Source organism: Eubalaena glacialis, chromosome 11, assembly GCF_028564815.1.
Source record: "Eubalaena glacialis isolate mEubGla1 chromosome 11, mEubGla1.1.hap2.+ XY, whole genome shotgun sequence".
Lineage (NCBI taxonomy): Eukaryota > Metazoa > Chordata > Mammalia > Artiodactyla > Balaenidae > Eubalaena > Eubalaena glacialis.
Genome location: NC_083726.1, coordinates 16068151 through 16090512, shown reverse-complemented (window position 1 = coordinate 16090512; position 22362 = coordinate 16068151). Strand labels below are relative to the sequence as shown.

General features: G+C 38.1%; 1 protein-coding gene across 7 annotated transcripts in view; it reads left to right on the top strand.

Moving 5' to 3' along the window:
• Positions 1–22362, top strand: part of RIC8B (RIC8 guanine nucleotide exchange factor B) — a 116453-nt gene that overhangs the window by 21010 nt on the left and 73081 nt on the right. For all 7 annotated transcript variants that reach the window (XR_009702475.1, XR_009702474.1, XR_009702473.1 and 4 more), the window contains exon 3: positions 20333–20941. Coding sequence is in view for 2 of the 7 variants with exons in the window: in XM_061204195.1 (XP_061060178.1) it covers positions 20333–20941 (609 nt within the window). In the remaining 5 variants the exon portion in view is untranslated. The remainder of the gene's footprint in view (positions 1–20332; positions 20942–22362) is intronic.

Below are 22362 nucleotides of genomic sequence, written 5' to 3'. Positions count from 1 at the left end.
ACTTTCTTCTGGATAGCTTGAATTATTTACAAGACTGTGTCCGCTTTAGGAAGAAGCTAGAGCAGTGTGGCTGACTGAGTCTTCGTGCTCTGGCCGGGTGTTAGGCCTGAGCCTCTGAGGTGGGAGAGCCGAGTTCAGGACATTGGTCCACCAGAGACCTCCGGGTCCCACATAATATCAAACTGCAAAAGCTCTACCAGAGGTCTCCATCTCAACACTAAGACCCAGCTCCACTCAATGACCAGCAAGATACAGTGCTGGATACCCTATGCCAAACAACTAGCAAGACAGGAACACAACCCCACCCATTAGCAGAGAGGCTGCCTAAAATCATAATAAGATCACAGACACCCGAAAACACACCACTGGATGCGGTCCTACCCACCAGAAAGACAAGACCCAGCCTCATCCACGAGAACACAGGCTCCAGTCCCCTCCACCAGGAAGCCTGCACAACCCACTGAACCAACCTTACCCACTAGGGGCAGACACCAAAAACAACGGGAACTATGAACCTGCAGCCTACAAAAAGGAGACCCCAAACAGAGTAAGTTAAGCAAAATGAGAAGACAGAGAAACAGACAGCAGATGAAGAAGCAAGGTAAAAACCCACCAGACCAAACAAATGAAGAGGAAAGAGGCAGTCTACCTGAAAAAGAATTCAGAGTAATGATAGTAAGATGATCCAAAATCTTGGAAATAGAATGGAGAAAATACAAGGAATGCTTAACAAGGACCTAGAAGAACTAAAGAGCAAACAATGATGAACAGCATAATAAATAAAATTAAAAATTCTCTAGAAGGAATCAATAGCAGAATAACTGAGGCAGCAGAACGGATAAGTGACCTGGAAGATAAAATAGTGGAAATAACTACCACAGAGCAGAATAAAGAAAAGAGAATGAAAAGAATTGAGGAAAGTCCCAGAGACCTCTGGGACAACATTAAATGCACCAACATTCAAATTATAGGGGTCCCAGAAGAAGAAGAGAAAAGAAAGGGTCTGAGAAAATATTTGAAGAGATTATAGTTGAAAACTTCTCTAGTATGGGAAAGGAAATAGTCAATCAAGTCCAGGAAGCGCAGAGAGTTCCATACAGGATAAATCCAAGGAGAAACATGCCAAGACACATGTTAATCAAGCTATCAAAAATTAAATACAAAGAGAAAATATTAAGAGCAGTGAGGGAAAAGCAACAAATAACATACCAGGGAATCCCCATAACATTAACAGCTGATCTTTCAGCAGAAACTCTGCAAGCCGGAAGGGAATGGCAGGACATATTTTAAGTGATGAAAGGGGAAAACCTACAACCAAAATGACTCTACCCAACAAGGATCTTATTCAGATTCGACAGAGAAATTAAAACCTTTACAGACAAGCAAAAGCTAAGAGAATTCAGCACCACCAAACCAGCTCTACAACAAATGCTAAAGGAACTTCTCTAGGCAGGAAACACAAGAGAAGGAAAAGACCTACAATAACAAACCCAAAACAATTAAGAAAATGGTAATAGGAACATACATATCGATAACTACCTTAAATGTAAATGGATTAAATGTTCCAACCAAAAGACATAGACTGGCGGAATGGATACAAAAGCAAGACCCATCTATATGCTGTCTACAAGAGACCCACTTCAGACCTAGAGACACATACAGACTGAAAGTGAGGGGATGGAAAAAGATATTCCATGCAAATGGAAATCAAAAGAAAGCTGGAGGAGCAATTCTCACATCAGACAAAATAGACTTTAAAATAAAGACTATTACAAGAGACAAAGAAGGACACTACATAATCAAGGCATCAATCCAAGAAGAAGATATAACAATTGTAAATATTTATGCACCCAACATAGGAGCACCTCAATACATAAGGCAAATGCTAACAGCCATAAAAGGGAAATCAACAGTAACTCAATAATAGTAGGGGACTTTAACACCCCACTTTCACCAATGGACAGATCATCCAAAATGAAAATAAATAAGGAAACACAAGCTTAAAATGATACATTAAACAAAATGGACTTAGTTGATATTTATAGGACATTCCATCCAAAAACAACAGAATACACTTTCTTCTCAAGTGCTCATGGAACATTCCCCAGGATAGATCATATCTTTTCCGACCACAACGCTATGAGACTAGATATCAATTACAGGAAAAAAAGATCTGTAAAATATACAAACACATGGAGAGTAAACGATACACTGCTAAATAACCAAGAGATCACTGAAGAAATCAGAGGAAATCAAAAAATACCTAGAAACAAATGACAGTGAATACACGACGACCCAAAACCTACGGGATGCAGCAAAAGCAGTTCTAAGAGGGAAGTTTATAGCAATACAGTCCTACCTCAAGAAACAAGAAACAGGACTCCCCTGGTGGCACAGTGGTTAAGAATCCGCCTGCCAATCCAGGGGACGTGGGTTCGAGCCCTGGTCTGGGAAGACCCCACATGCTGCGGAGCAACTAATAAGCCTGTGCACCACAACTGCCGAGCCTGCTGTCTAGAGGCCGCAAGCCACAAGTACTGAAGCCCGTGCACCTAGAGTCTGTACTTCACAACAAGAGAAGCCACCGCAATGAGAAGCTCGTGCACCACAACGAAGAGTAGCACCCGCTCTCCACAACTAGAAAAAGCCCGCACGGAGCAATGAAGACCCAACACAGCCATAAATAAATAAATAAATAAATAAATAAATAAATAAACAAACAAGAAACATCTCAAATAAACAACCTAACCTTACACCTAAAGCAATTTGAGAAAGAAGAACAAAAAACCCCCAAAGTTAGCAAAAGGAAAGAAATCATACAGATCAGATCAGAAATAAATGAAAAAGAAATGAAGGAAACAATAGCAAAGATCAATAAAAGTAAAAGCTGGTTCTTTGGGAAGATAACCAAAATTGATAAACCATTAGCCAGATTCATCAAGAAAAGAAGGGAGAAGACTCAAATCAACAGAATTAGAAATGAAAAAGGAGAAGTAACAACTGACACTGCAGAAATACAAAGGATCATGAGAGATTACTGCAAGCAGCTATATGCCAATAAAATGGACAACCTGGAAGAAATGGACACATTCTTAGAAAAGCACAACCTTCCAAGACTGAACCAGGAAGAAATAGAAAATATAAACAGACCAATAATCACAAGCACTGAAATTGAAACTGTGATTAAAAATCTTCCAACAAACAAAAGCTCAGGACCAGATGGCTTCACAGGTGAATTCTATCAAACATTTAGAGAAGAGCTAACAGCTATCCTTCTCAAACTCTTCCAAAATATCGCAGAGGGAGGAACACTCCCAAACTCATTCTACGAGGCCACCATCACCCTGATACCAAAACCAGACAAAGATGTCCCAAAGAAAGAAAACTACAGGCCAATATCACTGATGAACATAGATGCAAAAATCCTCAACAAAATACTAGCGAACAGAATCCAACAGCACATTAAATGGATCATACACCACGATCAAGTGGGGTTTATCCCAGGAATGCAAGGATTCTTCAGTATACGCAAATCAGTCAGTGTGATAAACTATATTAACAAATTGAAGAAGAAAAACCATATGATCATCTCAATAGATGCAGAAAAAGCTTTTGACAAAATTCAACACCCATTTATGATAAAAACCCTCCAGAAACCTTCCCTGGTGGCACAGTGGGAACTTACCTCAACATAATAAAGGCCATATATGACAAACCCCAGCCCACATCATTCTCAATGGTGAAAAACTGAAACCATTTCCACTAAGATCAGGAAAAAGACAAGGTTGCCCACTCTCACCACTATTATTCAACATAGTTTTGGAAGTTTTAGCCACAGCAATCAGAGAAGAAAAAGGAATAAAAGGTATCCAAATTGGAAAAGAAGAAGTAAAGCTGTCACTGTTTGCAGAGGACATGATACTATACATAGAGAATCCTAAAGATGCCACCAGAAAACTACTAGAGCTAATCAATGAATCTGGTAAAGTAGCAGGATACAAAATTAATGCACAGAAATCTCTTGCATTCCTATACACTAATGATGAAAAATCTGAAAGAGAAATTAAGGAAACACTCCCATTTACCATTGCAACAAAAAGAATAAAATACCTAGGAATAAACCTACCTAAGGAAACAAAAGACCTGTATGCAGGAAACTATAAGACACTAATGAAAGAAATTAAAGATGATACAAACAGATGGAACCATATACAATGTTCTTAGGTTGGAAGAATCAACATTGTGAAAATGACTATACTACCCAACAATCTACAGATGCAGTGCAATCCCTATCAAAATACCAATGGCATTTTTCACAGAACTAGAACAAAAAATTTCACAATTTGTATGGAAACACAAAAGACCCCGAATAGCCAAAGCAATCTTGAAAAAGAAAAATGGAGCTGGAGGAATCAGGCTCCCTGACTTCAGACTATACTGCAAAGCTACAGTTATCAAGACAGTATGGTACTGGCAGAAAAACAAATATAGATCAATGGAACAGGATAGAAAGCCCAGAGACAAACCCACGCACATATGGTCACTTTATCTTTGATAAAGGAGGCAAGAGTATACAGTGGAGAAAAGACAGCCTCTTCAATAAGTGGTGCTGGGAAAACTGGACAGCTACATGTAAAAGAATGAAATTAGAACACTCCCTAACACCATACACAAAAGTAAACTCCAAATGGATTAAAGACCTAAATGTAAGGCCAGACACTATAACACTCTTAGAGGAAAACATAGGCAGAACAGTCTATGTCATAAATCACAGCAAGATCTTTTTTGACCCACCTCCTAGAGAAATGGAAATAAAAACAAAAATAAACAAATGGGGCCTAATGAAATTTAAAAGCTTTTGCACAGCAAAGGAAACCATAGACAAGACGAAAAGACAACCCTCAGAATGGGAGAAAATATTTGCAAACGAAGCAACTGACAAAGGATTAATCTCCAAAATATACAAGCAACTCATGCAACTCAATAACAAAAAAACAAACAACCCAATCCAAAAATGGGCAGAAGACCTAAATAGACATTTCTCCAAAGAAGATATACAGATTGCCAACAAACACATGAAAGGATGCTCAGCATCACTAATCATTAGAGAAATGCAAAACTATAATGAGGTATCACCTCACACCAGTCAGAATGGCCATCATCAAAAAGTCTACATACAATAAATGCTGGAGAGGGTGTGGAGAAAAGGGAACCCTCTTGCACTGTTGGTGGGAATGTAAATTGATACAGCCACTATGGAGAACAGTATGGAGGTCCCTTAAAAAATTGAAAATGGAACTACCATATGACCCAGCAATCCCACTGCTGGACATACACCCTGAGAAAACCGTAATTCAAAAAGAGTCATGTATCACAGTGTTCATTGCAGCTCTATTTACAATAGCCAGGACATGGAAGCAACCTAAGTGTCCATCGACAGATGAATGGATAAATAAGGTGTGGCACATATATACAATGGAATATTACTCAGCCATAAAAAGAAACGAAATTGAGTTAGTTGTAGTGAGGTGGATGGACCTAGAGACTGTCATACAGAGTGAAGTAAGTCAGAAGGAGAAAAACAAATACTGTATACTAACACATATATATGGAATCTAAAAAAAAAAAAAAAGTTTCTGAAGAACCTAGGGTCAGGACAGGAATAATGACGCAGACGTAGAGAATGGACCTGAGGACACGGGGAGGGGGAAGGGTAAGCTGGGACGAAGTGAGAGAGTGGCGTGGACACATATACATTACCAAATGTAAAATAGATAGCTAGTGGGAAGCAGCTGCATAGCACAGGGAGATCAGCTCAGTGCTTTGTGACCACCTAGAGTGGTGGGTTAGGGAGGGTTGGTGGGAGATGCAAGAGGGAGGCGATATGAGGATATATGTATACGTATAGCTGATTCACTTTGTGATAGAGCAAAAACTAACACACCATTGCAAAGCAGTTATACTCCAATAAAGATGTTAAAATATATATATATATAAAGTAAAATTAATAGAATTAAGAAAAAACTATAACTTGACTAAGAACTCAGTAAAGATTAAATGAGATAATTTCCCTCATTTGGCTAATTAAAATGCAAGAAATGATCATACTTCTGTATTTGTCAGTATTAATATATGTTTTGCATCGGTAGTGGAGAAGAGGGCTTTCTGAAAATAAAGACTCCTGCTTAAGTAGTAAGAGAAGCAGATTTGGCTGGTACTATGTTTGAAGAGAAATTAAAAGTTTTGACATGCCCATTTCTGCCCTCAGTCAAGAAAAGAAGGGTAGCTGATAGGTTTGTAAGTTTTCATTTACACCTAAGCTGTCTTTCCCATCTGTTAATGAACTCTTGATGATGCATCATGTCTTTCTCAGGGTTGCTAATTAGCAAAGAAACGTGAGCCAAACTTACATAATTGTTGTTACTCTGAACTCTCTTTTCAGTCTTTTGGCAGGATCACCATGATATAGAACATAGCCAGAAGGATTGTATTACTGAAAAAAATGTACATGTGCAAGAAGGGGAGCTAAAGGTGAAATTTAGGAAGTGAGATAAAAACCCCATTCACAAGGACAGTATTCATTAAATAAAAAGGGGCAATTACTGTTGCCTCCCATACTACAAGTAGGAATAAAAACCCCAAAGTGTATAGATATAATATTAAACTAAATATAAATGAAACCAGCTGCGTGAATATTCATTTAGAAAATCTCATCATTAGATTTTTATAAAGAAATTCTAAATTTGACCTCCAGAATCCTCTCTAACCTTTCTTAAAAGTGCATTGTAGATCCTGGCAGTAAGTCATTAATTGCTTAATGTTTTTGTAAAATACAATTTTTTTGATAGGTCTGTCTTCTGGAACTCACAGCATTGTTCTAACTTGATTATAGTAAGCTTATTTTAGAATTTAATACCTCTTTTTCTGTCTTGTGCGAGTGTGCACGCGCGCACACACACACTCAATATTGCTGTACGCAGAGGGCAAAAGTTTAGAACTATCAGATTTAGGTGGTTGACCTTCACCTCCAGTTAAGAACTAAAATTAGATCCATGTGGACTATATATCCAGTGACATCCATCAGAGAAGAATGTAGGCATAACCTTGAGAAGCCAGGGAGGCATCATTCAAGGGATCCTGCCTTAACTGTAAAATTGCTTTCACATTTGAATTTTTATCTTAAAAATTCATGTGACTTTTTGTATTGTGAGTTTTAACACATTTGTTTATTTTTATGTAGAAACTTCCCCACCCCCACCTTTGATAAATCTTTCCGTAAAACAGTGGTTAAAGAGAATGCACAAGGATTGTCCTGTGACTTTAAGTATCCCTGGCACTGTGCCATATCTCCCGGATGTGCCTATTTTAAGAGCAGGGTCCTTATCCCATCACTATAGGAGCACTGGTTGATTGCAGTGAGAGCATAAATCAAGCATGTGGCTAACGTTGTAGACATAATGGACAACAAAGTGGGGGTGGGATGGGGAATCCATTCTTACTAAAGAGAAAGTGGTAGACTGTAAGGATAGGTATTTCACTCCCACTACAATAGAAGAACAGAAACATTAAATAATAATAAGAAGAAGTAGAACCATGTTTAAGGACTTAAGTCTGTTTATTTAAGGAGAAAAAAATCATTCCTCAGTAATTCCTTTCACAGACCTAGCTTATCCCAGAATTGCTTTGAATGTTGGAACACTCGTTTTTTATTTATTTCATCACCAGATATCAGTACAATGAAAAGAGAGTAGGACTGGGAGTCAAATAATAATCTTAGTCCCCTTTCCAATTGTAGCTTTCCGTGCTACCTTAAGCAAATCATTTAGCCTCCATGGTAGTCAGTTTTCATATCTATAAAATAAATATCCCCTAATGCTGTGTATGTTATTAGGTATTGTTTTCTGAAAGGATTCAAATAAATAAAGGAAATACCAGCTTTTAAAGTTAAACAGGTTTCTTTTTCATAGTTCATCTGAGAATCTTTAATATTTTAATAAGTCTTATAAGTTTCCCAGACTTATTCTCCCACAAAACCCATTTTTTTAGTAGAACCTTTTGCACTGCTAGTGTTTGTTGATATTAAGTAGTCATTACAGCCTTTTATAACTCTTTAATATTCTGATTCTGAAAATTACACTCATTTTTTTTTTTGGCTCTTTGACTCTTTTCTGGCCTGTAGTTATGGTAGGGTTACTGCCAAGTTGAACTCACTGCCTGTGCTATGTGTGTACTCTGCCCCTCTTTCCAACTTGAACTAGAAAGTTATTGCATTTTCCTGTTTCTTATAAATAAAACAGACATTAGTTTAGTCCTTGTCTTTTGCAGTGTTCACTTTCTCTGTTCACTGTTGTTTCATTTTTTATTTGGTTGTTCAGTCATTGGCACATTTTTTTTTTTTTTTTTTTTTTGGCTGCATTGGGTCTTAGTTGCGGCTCAGGTCTTACTTGCGGCACTCAGGGTCTTCATTGAGGCGTTTGAGCTTCTCTCTAGTTGTGGTGCGTGGGCTCCAGGGCGCGTGGGCTCTGTAGTTGTGGCACACCGGGGCCAGAGCGCGTGGGCTCTGTAGTTTGCAGCACACGGGCTCTCTTCGTTGAGGCACACGAGCTCAGTAGTTGTGGCACGTGGGCTTAGTTGCCCCGTGGCATGTGGGATCTTAGTTCCCTGACCAAGGATCGAACCTGCGTCCCTTGCACTGGAAGGCAGATTCTTTACCATTGGGCCACCAGGGAAGTCCCTAGTCATTGGCCCATTTTTACTCGAAGTTAATTTATCAATCTTTACCTGAATTTCACCAACTAATAATAAAGATTTTTTAAAACCTCTGTACATTAAATCCTTTCGGTAAGCACTGTTGTTGGAGAGAAAACTAGATGTCAAATGTACATGTAGGCTTATTATTTCAATCAGAAAACAAGCCTCCTTCAAGGTAACTGCTATTGGCTGAGATGTTTAATTAGAGGTCTTGTTCTTAGAAATGTACAATTTTGCCTGTTACTGTGTACCATCCTCTCATTTAATAAACAACACTGTAATACATAGGGTATTATCCCATTTCACACGTAACGAACCTTATGCTCAGAAAAAACAAATAACGTGCCCAGATCTCACAGGTAATAAATAGCAAAGTGAAGTCTGTCTAACTTGGCAACTCATATTCTCTATTATACCATGTAGCCTCTTACTAAAGTATATGGTAATACTATATATATAGCACCTACATTGTAGTTACAATGTATGTGCACATAAACTTATTTAGTATTTATTTTATTCTAAGGTAGCACATACACATTATCTCATTTAATTCCCCCAACAACCCTATGAAGTAGATACTATCATACCTATTTTATCTTGGCTTTATTAAATAGACACTTGGTGGGTTCTTAATGAGCAAATAGATGAACAATTGAACAATGAGCAAATGAACAACTTGGCACGACCAGGCCAAGTTGGTCTAACTCTTGGTATTAGATATAGAGAGTAGTTGCTTAATCATTGAGGCAAAATATAATTTCTGTTACTTATGGAATGATGGTATAAGAGGTTCTGGATGGGGCATCGATGGGGCATCATATTTCAAAGGTGCATTCTTATTTAAATTTAAAGCTAAGTTGTTGCAACGAAGGGACCCCAAGAAAGAAGTGATTTAAGGACTATAGGTGTTTATTACCTTTCCAAGTAACAGTCCTGAGATGATCAACCATGCAGATGAGTAGGTCAGCTCCATGTGTTTATTCAGTGACCCAGTTTCTTTATAAGTTTGTCAAGTCATGCTTTGCCATTGAGCGTTGTTCTAGCCTATATTGGGGCTGCCACTTCCAGGTTCTGGGCTGCAGAAGGGGACAAGAAAAGGGAGAAGGCATGCCCGCTGTCTTAATGACCCAAACCTGAAAAGGGCATACAGTGTGTCCACACACATTCCAGCAAGAGCTCAGTCATATGGCCATGAAGAAGAGCTGAGGAGCGTGCTGTAGCTAGGCAGCCATGAGACTTGCCACAGTTCTGTTACTGTTTAAGAAAGGGAGAATGGATTTTGATGGACATCTATCACTTTTCACCACAATGCCTAACAATTAAACAGAGTCTTAGGAAGTATGTTTATGAGGCTTTATATTATTTCCTCATTAGTCTGGGATCTTAGTTAGTTTTTCTGCCTTGATTATATACTAGAAGAAAACTTATACAGGATAAAATGCATTCGCTAGAACAGTGCTTCTCACATTATTTGTGATGAAGGACCAAGTTTTTTGTTTGTTTGTTAATTTTTCCCTAATTTGTGGTAGACCGCTACTTTAAAAAATACAATAAAAATGAATCATTAAAGAAATAATCACATCCTTGGATGTCATAGCAAAGTCAAATCACTATAAAGGTTTCTGAATACATACTTTCAACTTTTTATACCTATCTCAACTTACGAACCTATCTCAGCATGGTCTGGGAACAAACAGTTTGTGAACTGGCACCAATCTGCAGATGCTTTTCAGTAGTACTCGTCTCAAAAGTGTTCTCTGGGAACTTCCCTGGTGGTGCAGTGGTTAAGAATCTGCCTGCCAATGCAGGGGACACAGGTTTAAGCCCTGGTCCAGGAAGATCCCACAGGCCGCGGAGCAACTAAGCCCATGCGCCACAACTACTGAAGCCCGCGCACCTAGAGCCCGTGCTCCGCAACAAGAGAAGCCACCGCAATGAGAAGCCCACATACCAAAACGAAGAGTAGCCCCTGCTGGCCACAACTAGAGAAAGCCCACGCACAGCAACGAAGACCCAACGCAGCCAAAAATTAATTAATTAATTTTTTTTAAGTGTTTTCTAACTACCTCTTTTGGTTGCCAGAGTACGGTAGACTATGTCTGTATTTTAAGCAAACACATTTTCTTTGTATATAAAACTTGACTTTCGAGGAAACCTGCACAAGCCTCTTAGATAGCCGCATCCACCAGAGGGCAGACAGCAGAAGCAAGGAGAACTACAATCCTGCAGCCTGTGGACCAAAAACCACATTCACAGAAAGGTAGACAAGATGAAAAGGCAGAGGGCTATGGACCAGATGAAGGAACAAGATAAAACTCCAGAAAAACAACTAAATGAAGTGGAGATAGGAAACCTTCCAGAAAAAGAATTCAGAATAATGATAGTGAAGATGATCCAGGACCTCGGAAAAACAATGGAGGCAAAGATCGAGAAGATGCAAGAAATGTTTAACAAAGACCTAGAAGAATTAAAGAACAAACAAACAGAGATGAACAATACAATAACTGAAATGAAAAATATACTAGAAGGAATCAATAGCAGAATAACTGAGGCAGAAGAACGGATAAGTGACCTGGAAGACAGAATGGTGGAATTCACTGCTGCGGAACAGAATAAAGAAAAAAGAATGAAAAGAAATGAAGACAGCCTAAGAGACCTCTGGGACAACATTAAACGCAACAACATTCACATTGTAGGGGTCCCAGAAGGAGAAGAGAGAGAGAAAGGACCCGAGAAAATATTTGAAGAGATTATAGTCGAAAACTTCCCTAACATGGGAAAGGAAATAGCCACCGAAGTCCAGGAAGCGCAGCAAGTCCCATACAGGATAAACCCAAGGAGAAACACGCCGTGACACATAGTAATCAAATTGACAAAAATTAAAGACAGAGAAAAATTATTGAAAGCAGCCAGGGAGAAAAAACCAATAACATACAAGGGAACTCCCATAAGGTTAACAGCTGATTTCTCAGCAGAAACTCTACAAGCCAGAAGGGAGTGGCATGATATACTTAAAGTGATGAAAGGGAAGAACCTACAAGCAAGATTACTCTACCCAGCAAGGATCTCATTCAGATTCGACGGAGAAATCAAAAGCTTTACAGACAAGCAAAAGCTAAGAGAATTCAGCACCACCAAACCAGCTCTACAACAAATGCTAAAGGAACTTCTCTAAGTGGGAAACACAAGAGAACAAAAGGACCTACAAAAACAAACCCAAAACAATTAAGAAAATGGTCATAGGAACATACATATCGATAATTACCTTAAACGTGAATGGATTAAATGCTCCAACCAAAAGACACAGGCTTGCTGAATGGATACAAAAACAAGACCCATATATATGCTGTCTACAAGAGACCCACTTGAGACCTAGGGACACATACAGACTGAAAGTGAGGGGATGGAAAAAGATATTCCATGCAAATGGAAATCAAAAGAAAGCTGGAGTCACAATACTCCTATCAGATAAAATAGACTTTAAAATAAAGAATGTTACAAGAGACAAGGAAGGACACTACCTAATGATCAAGGGATCAATCCAAGAAGAAGATGTAACAATTATAAATATATATGCACCCAACATAGGAGCACCTCAATACATAAGGCAACTGCTAACAGCTGTAAAAGAGGAAATCGACAATAACACAGTAATAGTGGGGGACTTTAACACCTCACTTACACCAATGGACAGATCATCCAAACAGAAAATAAATAAGGAAACAGAAGCTTTAAATGACGCAATAGACCAGATAGATTTAATTGATATTTATAGGACAGTCCGTCCAAAAACGGCAGATTACACTTTCTTCTCAAGTGCGCACGGAACATTCTCCAGGATAGATCACATCTTGGGTCACAAATCAAGCCTTGGTAAATTTAAGAAAATTGAAATCATATCAAGCATCTTTTCTGACCACAAAGCTATGAGATTAGAAATGAATTACAGGGGAAAAAACGTAAAAAACACGAACTCATGGAGGCTAAACACTACTAAATAACCAAGAGATCACTGAAGAAATCAAAGAGGAAATCAAAAAATATCTAGAGACAAATGACAATGAAAACACGACAATCCAAAACCTATGGGATGCAGCAAAAGCAGTTCTAAGAGGGAAGTTTATAGCTATACAAGCCTATCTCAAGAAACAAGAAAAATCTCAAATAAATAACCTAACCTTACACCTAAAGGAACTAGCGAAAGAAGAACAAACAAAACCCAAAGTTAGCAGAAGGAAAGAAATCATGAAGATCAGAGCAGAAATAAATGAAATAGAAACAAAGAAAACAATAGCAAAGATCAATAAAACTAAAACCTGGTTCTTTGAGAAGATAAACAAAATTGATAAACCATTAGCCAGACTCATTAAGAAAAAGACGGAGAGGACTCAAATCAATAAAACTAGGGGGAAAAAAAAAAAGACTTTTCTTTTTTTAAAAATATTTTTAGAAATCAATACTATTTCTATACATCAATTATATACTTTTAGGACAATATATAAATCATGATAGATCATTTGAATCCTCACATACACATCATAGCATGTTTTGCTTGTTTCATAGTTAAAGCCAAAGCTAATCCTAGTTTTACAGATTCATAGTGAAAAGCCTACCATTCTGGAGCTGGAAGAAGATTGCCTTAAAGAGTTTTAATGCATGTTATAGAGGAAGAAGAAAACCTAATAAAGTGACATGCTGAAGGTCACAGTTAACAAATGAGAGACAGCTATAGTATGGTCATGGACTTATAGTGGAAATCACACTGGAGTCAGATGATCTCAATAGAGTCCTGGCCTTCTACTTCTTAGTTGTGTCCTTAGGCAGTCATTTAAAGAATCATATAGTAAATGTTCAGTAAGCATTCCTTAGATTGAGGAACATACATGAAAGTTTTTTTGTAAACTATAAAGCACATAAGCAAATAATATTACTATAATTATTAAAATTAGGAAGTCATCCCTTCTGATGCTAAGTCCACTGCTTTTTCTGAACTCTGCTGTATTTCATGCTAAAGATTATTGAGAGCAGGAGTCGTATTTAATATTGCATCAAGTTAAAATTATGTTTATAAGGGCTGTATAGCAATGTGGAAAATGCTTATAATTACATTAAAAATTAAACTTAAGACAGGAAACAAGATTATATACACATGATGATTGTGACTGTGTAGGCTGAAGTAATATGCATGTTACTGATACTCAAATAGATTGACTAAGGATAAATCCTTCTGTCAGCTGCATATAAAATATACTAGGTAGTATAATTATGAATGTTTTTTCTATTTTCTCCAGTAGTTTGATGCATTTTACATTTTAAAGAACATATATATTTAAGTAATTTAAACGTCAGAAAAAAGAACTTTTTATGAAGACAAATAATTTCTGCTGCTTGTATGAAAAGAATATTTTATGCCACGGGGCAAACCATCCTACCAGTACAATCACAAGAATAGCCTTTACTACTTCTCTGTTTCCTTCTTAGAAAGGAGAAGTGTCAAGACAACATTAATAGACTTCTACTAATGCTTTAAATTCAGGGAACTTCTTAGTACAGTCAGTTTATATTTTGGGTGCTTACTGTGTTCTAGTTGCTCTGCTGAGGGCTACAAGGATTATGCTAAATAAAACAATAATAGTCACAATTCAAAGAGTGCTTATTACACCCCAGAGTCTATTTCACAACAGCCCTCTGAGAAGTAAGTGATATTATTCCCATTTTACAAATGAGAAAGTGAGACTCAGAGAAGTAAAATAACATGTCTGAATCACAGTGGTAAAGCTGGGTATTAAAACCAGGTTTTTCTGATTCAAAAGCCACTATAGTACATTTTCTTCTGTCATAAAAGAAAGATGTGCTTTCCACCTTCAGAGAGCTTTTAGTAGTTGAGGCAAACTCATAAAAAGAAAACAGGAAGAATGTACTAAGCACCAATGATTGCTACAAATTTTGGTTTGGGTGTTCCTTGGAGGGGAAGAATGTTGGGGGCTGAAGTGGTTAGGAAGAACTTTATAGCAAAAGTTAATTTTAAGCTTAGCTTTGGAGAATGGTTAAAACTTAAATAGTCAAAGAGGGAGAAGGACTCATGCAGGTAGAGGGGAGATGGTAAGAAAGCAAAAAAGCTCTATATGAGATAATTCGAAAGGAATACAACTAGAGAGGAGGGTTTGATCGGGGAATAATATGAAAGAGAAAACTCAAAAAGCAGGGTGGAGGATCTTAAATGCTAAACTGAGGACTTTGAGATTTTTACCTTATAATGATATATAAACGATAACCAGTACTGAGCACTTAACACATTCCGGGCACTGTTCTAAGTACTGTACATGTGTGATGTCATTTAAGTCTTACAGTAGATGAGGCCCAGAGAAGTCAGTAACTTGCCAAGGTCACACCATTAGAAGACAGTAGAAGAACCAGCCTTTGAACACAAGAAATTTAAATCCAGAACCCCTGATCTTAATCACAACACTGTTCTGGTTCTAGAATCCATGGTAAGTTGAACAAGTTTTAGGCCCAGGACCACTGATCTTAAGTAATACACTTCACACCTCTAGTGATTTTTAACATTTAAGAAAGGTAATGTGACCAGATAATGACATCCCATTCCTATTCCTGCCACCCTTATACATCTTTAGGACAGTTGAGGAGAAGTTAAGGTATTTGTGTTAATGGCTTTCAGCTCTGCCTACTTTTCTGTGCTTATCTGGTCAGCTACTGTCAGTTAACCCCTGGCCCCGAACATCCAAGTTATGTCAGTCCATTGTTGGTTGTAGTTTAGTGGTTCTCAGAGTGTGGCTCCTGAACCAGCAGCGACAGCGTCAACTGGGAACTTGTTAAAAGTCCCAATTCTGGCCTCACTCCAGACCTACTGAATCAGAAATTCTGGAGGTGAGTACAACAATCTGTGTTTCAACAATCCTCACCTAAAGATTATCATACTAAGTGAAGTAAGTCAGAAAGAGAACGACAAATACCATATGACATCACTTACATGTGGAATCTAAAATACGACACAAATGAACATATCTACGAAACAGAAACAGACTCATAGGCACAGAGAACAGACTTGTGGTTGCCAAGGGGGAAGGTGGTGGGGAGGGAAGGATTGAGAACTTGAGATTAGCAGACAAACTATTATATACAGGATGGATAAACAACAAGGTCTGTTGTATGACGCAGAGACCTATGTTCAGTATCCTGTGATAAACCGTAATGGAAGAGAATATGAAAAAGAATATATATATATAACTGAATCACTTTGCTGTACAGCAGAAATTAACACTGTAAATCATCTGTACTTCAATAAAATTAACAACAACAACAAGTAATCCTTTAGGTGATTAGCATGCATGCTGAAGTTTGAGAACCATTACTGTAGTATACTCTAGGGTTTCCATTCCGGAGCAAACTACCAAAAATTTTTGACAATACCTGGTATTAACATTGAGAATCTCAATCTTGAGTCTCTGCTGCTGGGTCTTGCAGTCTAACTTTTTGGAAATAGCCATGGCTCCTAAGCTAACGAGCATTTTAAAAGGGCTTTTCCTCAGCCTCTGAAGTAATTATACTTTGTAAGCACACGTAAGCTTTGCTTTATGACTTTAGTTCATTCCTGAAATCCTACCTCTAAGGAAAAAGTTTTTAACTTAGAAGGTATTTCCATCCATTCTAATGGAAAAAAAATTATGTGTTCCATGGTTATCTAAGATACCAAAATAGTTTCAGATTTAAAAATATATCAGTTGAACAATGATTAAGTTTGTATAAATAAATACTTTGAAAGTAAATAAAAACAGTTTGTACTTAAAATGTTATGTAATGATGATTTATTGTACTTGCAAAATGAGGAAGAGAAGACTTGATAGTGAGAGGTGGTTGGTGGTGGAATACAAAGGAGTTATTCTTTGGAAGGGGCTGGAGAGTCAGGTGGTAGACTTTAAAGCTGGTAATCTTTGGGAGTCTGTGGTTATCTTGCACTTAAAGACAGCTGTAGCACACTTGGGCCAGCCACTGGGATACAGATGAAACATAGCCTCTGTTCTCAAGGAGCCTGGAAAAGGAGTGAGATGCCCCAACAGCTCACTCTGTAAAAAGGAACTAAGTGCTTGTTGGAACTAAGTGCTATATAGAAAGAGAGCAAAGGAGGGAGTGGCTGGGGAGTCTTCTAGACCCCTTAGTCCTCAAATTAAACCTTAGAAAAAGAGTGGGGTCCTGACTGGTGGAAATGGGGACAGGGTAGGCCATGCTGAGAGAATGGAAGGAGAAAGGTTCAGGACATATGGTCAGGGGATTGGGAGTCCCTTTGGAGCACTTGGAAAAGAAAGGAGAAGGAGAGTATGTGTGTGACGGAGACAGCAGTAGGAAAGGGGACACAGCTTATTTCAACTGCATTCTGTGGGCAACAGGGAGCTATGGAAAGTGTTTGAAGAGAACAGAGCATGTTTTAGGAAGAGTAAAATCAACTGAAAAAAAGTTATAGCACAGGAAAATAACATTAGGGCAAAATAAAGGTGAAACAGGAGCACCTTTGAAACATAGAAGTCGCGCATGCACTCAACAGACGGAGCAATCGTAAAGAATGCTACCTCTTCAGTGTTCTTGCTTGGTGTTCATATGCAAAGCAAGACTTTCTGATTCATCCAGTTGTGGTACATGGTTTATTCTTTGTTCTTTATAATATTCTCTGAATAGAAATGATCGTACGGAGTACAGCGATGAGTGTGTCTGTTAACTATTCCTTTGTTATATTTTTATGTCTGATTTTTTTTAAGTTGTAATACAAAAAAGGGAGGGGTCATTGTCCAAGAAGTGGTATTACTTTTCAAGGGACATTACAGCAAAAAGCTACCTAACTGTTGTCATGTGAGGCAAGTCTGTGATGAGAAATGACATCAACTATGATGAGTTTAAAACAACTATGATTGAAAACTGTGCTTAAAACAGTCTCGGTTGCTGATCTCCTACAAGCCTTTAGATGAGGCAATTTTTAACTATAAATTTTATAGGCCTCTCTAATTTCTTTTATGTAGCCTTCTTATGTCCCAGAGTTTAACAGTCCATTTGGCTAATAGCCTTGGCTATGCCAGTTTGTATTCATATTTTGCTTTTTTTCTTTCTTGAGTCTGAAGGTGGAGGAAGAAAGAAGCCATATTACCCACAGATTTTTTTTTTTTCTGGATTTTATTGTTGCTCTTGTTTTTGGTTTAGAAAGAAAAGAGCTAAAGATTTCTGTGTTTTATTAGATATGTATAACTCCAAATTCACATATATAGTATTTTATAATATCATATTTATTACGTATTTCTTAACTAGGAACGTAGATAATTTCCCTCTTGGGTAAAATTGTATGGGAGCAAAGGTTATTTAACTCCACCACCCAGGAATATACCACGTAGGAAATAGTATGTAGAAGGTACTTTTTTTTTGTCTTGGATGTGAAAGATCTGAAATTGGAGAAAATTTCCCATTTTTTATATTTTTAATAATAGGCACATTATACTTTCCTTCACCCCAAAACTGCATTCATGAAAAAAATGCTTTAACAATGATATTAAAACATTAAATGGAAGTCCCTTCCAGTTATCAGGTATGTTAAAGGATAGAGTGCCTTTTTTTTTTTTTTTTTGGCTGCCCCGGGTCTTAGTTGTGGCCTGCGAGATCTAGTTCCCTGACCAGGGATCGAACCCAGGCCCCCTGCATTGGGAGCGCAGAATCTTAACCACTGGACCACCAGGGAAGTCCCAGGGATAGAGTTTTTTTTAGCTTGTTAGGTTAATTTCCTTCCCACCTCCATCTAGAGAGCATAGTACATTTAAAATGGGCATTTCCAGGTTTCCCTGGTGGCGCAGTGGTTAAGAATCCGCCTGCCAATGCAGGGGACGTGGGTTCGAGCCCTGGTTCAGGAAGATCCCACATGCCGTGGAGCAACTAAACCCGTGCACCACAACTACTGAGCCTGCACTCTAGAGCCCGCATGCCACAACTACTGAGCCTGCATGCCACAACTACTGAAGCCTGCGTGCCTAGAGCCCGTGCTCTGCAACAAGAGAAGCCGCCGCAATGAGAAGCCCGTGCACCGCAATGAAGAGTAGCCCCCGTTCACCGCACCTAGAGAAAGCCCGCGCACAGCAACAAAGACCCAATGCAGCCAAAAATAAATAAATAAAATAAATAAATTTATAAAAAAATAAAAAATAAAATTGACATTTCCATAGCTGTTTGACTCAGATGTACTGAGAAGATGCACATGGCCTAGGATTCCTGCCAAGATCATAATGCTTGACCCACAGATAGCCTCTTTTTAAAAAAGTTAAAGTCTGATGATAGGTTAATAGAAACTTTGTAAAACCTTGTATTGGTCATAGTTGTTGTTGCTGTTATTTTTATAAAATGTAACGGGTATAGAAATGGTCAGCAGTGGAATGGTTATACCTGCTTGCTGCACATATAAGGTTTGAGCTTCAGAGACCCAGATCTGCAGTTTATGGAGAAGAAAGCTGGACATTGAATTTTGAGAGAATTATCAGTGGTTCTTAAATTTGGCAATGACAGAAATAACTATTTTTCAAAAAATTCAAGATAGAGTACACTTTGGGTCCAAATAAAGAGTTGTTTCTGAGATAGTGGTAGCAAAATTTGGAACCAGGACTACTACATATATTTGTATAATCTGTGCCCTGCACCAAGAGAACAAAGGGAAGCTTAAGATCCTGCCCACACTCTGAGCTTCCCAAGCCATGTGTCCTGGCACAGGGCTGCCCAGAGGAAGAGGGCTGTTTTGTAATTTGTCCACCCAGTAGGAACATTTTTTGCAGTTAGCCTGGAGAGGGGCACCTTTTTGCAGTTGACTCAAAGGCATCATATATGCTAGCTGAGCCCTCTTTGGAACCCAACACTTGGAATAATTTTTATCAGTGTTGGCAGCAAAAGATCTCTGGGGTCATTTGATGATTAAATGTTATTACACGTCAGCTAAAGAGAGTTCTAAGGTTTATAAAACATGGGACTACTGCAGTAGTACTACTCAGAAGAAATAGCACAGCTGAAACTGGGCAGAAATGCAGACTTCTTTAAGTCTTTTTATGAGAGCCTATACTTGTGGCCAATTGTGAACCAATTCTCAAGGCATTAATCTTTATTTCCAGGAAGGAAACAGCTATGATTCAGATGATTACCTTCTATCCTGATAGTATGTGTAGTCTGATGTTAAAAATTCATTGAGAACAAAGCCATATAAGACATTTGAAACTAGTCAGTTAAAAAGAGAATAAGTGATTTTATAGAAAGAATATTGGGCTGGAAATTAGGAAACCTATACTCTATCTGTTGCTACCCCACTAATTCACCCTGGCCCCATACAAGTAACTTAACCTTTCTGGCCCTCAATTTCCATATCTGTAAAGTAAAAGAAGTACACCAAATATAAGGTCTCTTTCAGTTCTAACATTCTGTGACTTTAAAAAAGTAAAAACCTTTTCTAGCCAGATTTTGAACTGCAATTAAATACATTGATAGAGAAACATTCTGTTTTAAATCACTTAAGCCAAATAATGATTTTTTCATACTCATTCTTGTTTTTCAGAAACTCTGTGAAGGCATATTTAAAGTCCTTTTAAAGGACATCCCAACAACATGTCAAGTGTCCTGCCTGGAAGTTCTCCGCATTCTCTCCAGAGACAAAAAGGTTTTAGTTCCTGTAACAACTAAGGAAAATATGCAGATACTGCTGCGACTAGCCAAGCTAAATGAGTCGGATGATTCTTTGGAGAAGGTGTCAGAGTTCCCAGTTATTGTGGAGTCATTAAAATGTCTTTGTAACATAGTGTTCAACAGTCAGATGGCACAGCAGCTCAGCCTGGAACTTAACCTTGCTGCAAAGCTCTGTAACCTCCTGAGAAAGTGCAAGGACCGAAAGTTTATCAATGACATTAAGTGCTTTGACTTGCGCTTGCTCTTCGTCCTGTCACTTTTGCACACCGACATCAGGTCACAATTGCGCTATGAGCTCCAAGGACTACCGCTGCTAACCCAGATCTTGGAAAGTGCCTTTAGCATCAAGTGGACCGATGAATATGAATCGGCCATAGACCGTAATGGACCTCCTCTCTCACCTCAGGAGACAGACTGTGCCATTGAGGCCCTCAAAGCTCTCTTCAATGTGACGGTAGACAGTTGGAAGGTGCATAAAGAGGTAAGGTTGAGAAGAATATTCTTATCTACTTGGAATTTCATTGGTTTAGGGTGTCCTTAGAGCTGCCTGCCAGAGAGGAATGCTAAGTAGGGAAATGGAAGAAGTTTCCAGTTCTCTCATTAATCAGTTAAATGACTCAAGATACATTTCTTAACCTTAACCGTTTCTTATTCTTCCCATTTGTGTAACACTTATCAGAAGAATAGGGTGAAGATTGACTACTGTTTTGTAAGATGCCAAATATAGTTCCTTTTCTGATTTGTACTATCATGTGTCTTTTTTTTTTAAGTGCCTCTTTCAGGAACAAGGTTTAAATGATGGATTTAAAGGGAAACAAAACAATGTGATTCATAAAGGTATAGGCATTTTCATTGCCTGCAGTCTTAAAGAAACAAAGATATTCAGGCAAGTTGAAATTGATCAATCAGAATTGATGTCTGCTCAGTAGAGTAAAAGACACTGTGTTTATCACCTATCATCCTAGTCTCCTAACGTGTTACTCTGTAGTGTTAGATAACTATCAGAAGTGTAGGACAACTAGATAGCCATGCTTATATACAGTCCTAGAAAACAAGTATAATTATACCAGAATATGGGAAAGTTTATTTTAAACCACTTGACTTATTGCTAGACTAAGATCCTTTTCTGTGGCTTGGACCTTCTAGCAACCCAAAGTGAGGCAGATTTGATAGTTTAAATTTGAGTACCCACAAGAACAATATGCTAAACAAGAAGCTTAGTTTAAGGAAGTCAACAATTTTAAGTAAACTGGACATCAACTTTTTCCCTTGCTTCTAGAATCTTAACATTTCACATTTACCCTCTCTCTTTAACCTTAAATAACTCATAAAATTTAGTCTCTGCCTTAAAAAAAAAAGAAAAGAAAAGAAAGAGAAGTATTTTGGTGGCAGAGCAAATTATCTTTTCTGACAATTGACTTTAGGACTTAGGCTAACATTTTGCTGTGTCCATTTGAAGCAGTTCTCACCATGAATAAAGATGTGTTTTTGCCAGCAGCCTACTTTGAAAGGATTATCTCAGTGCAGTGCTATAGTAGGAGTATGCAGGCATCTGAGTTTTAAAGTGCAAATAGGTCTATATTTTGAAACCAAATATTTGAAGATCAGTCCTAACAGCTGTTTTAGATGACTGTAGTATGGTCAGTTTTTCCTGGGACTTGGCAGAAAAAGATGTGGAAAGCCCACATGCTCCATTTATGCTTTGAAACCAAATATTTGGAAGTATTTAAAATGTTATGTCTCTATGCTTATTTGGTACCTTCTATGGTTATTTTTCTTACACTGTTTGTTTTGGTGTTTTTAAGTTCTCCATTTAGTTGCAAGAGCTCTTCTGAGACTGTTGGTTTGCCATTGTTGGAGCCCCTGTTATTTAAATTGTGCCCCAAATAGTAGCCTACGCTC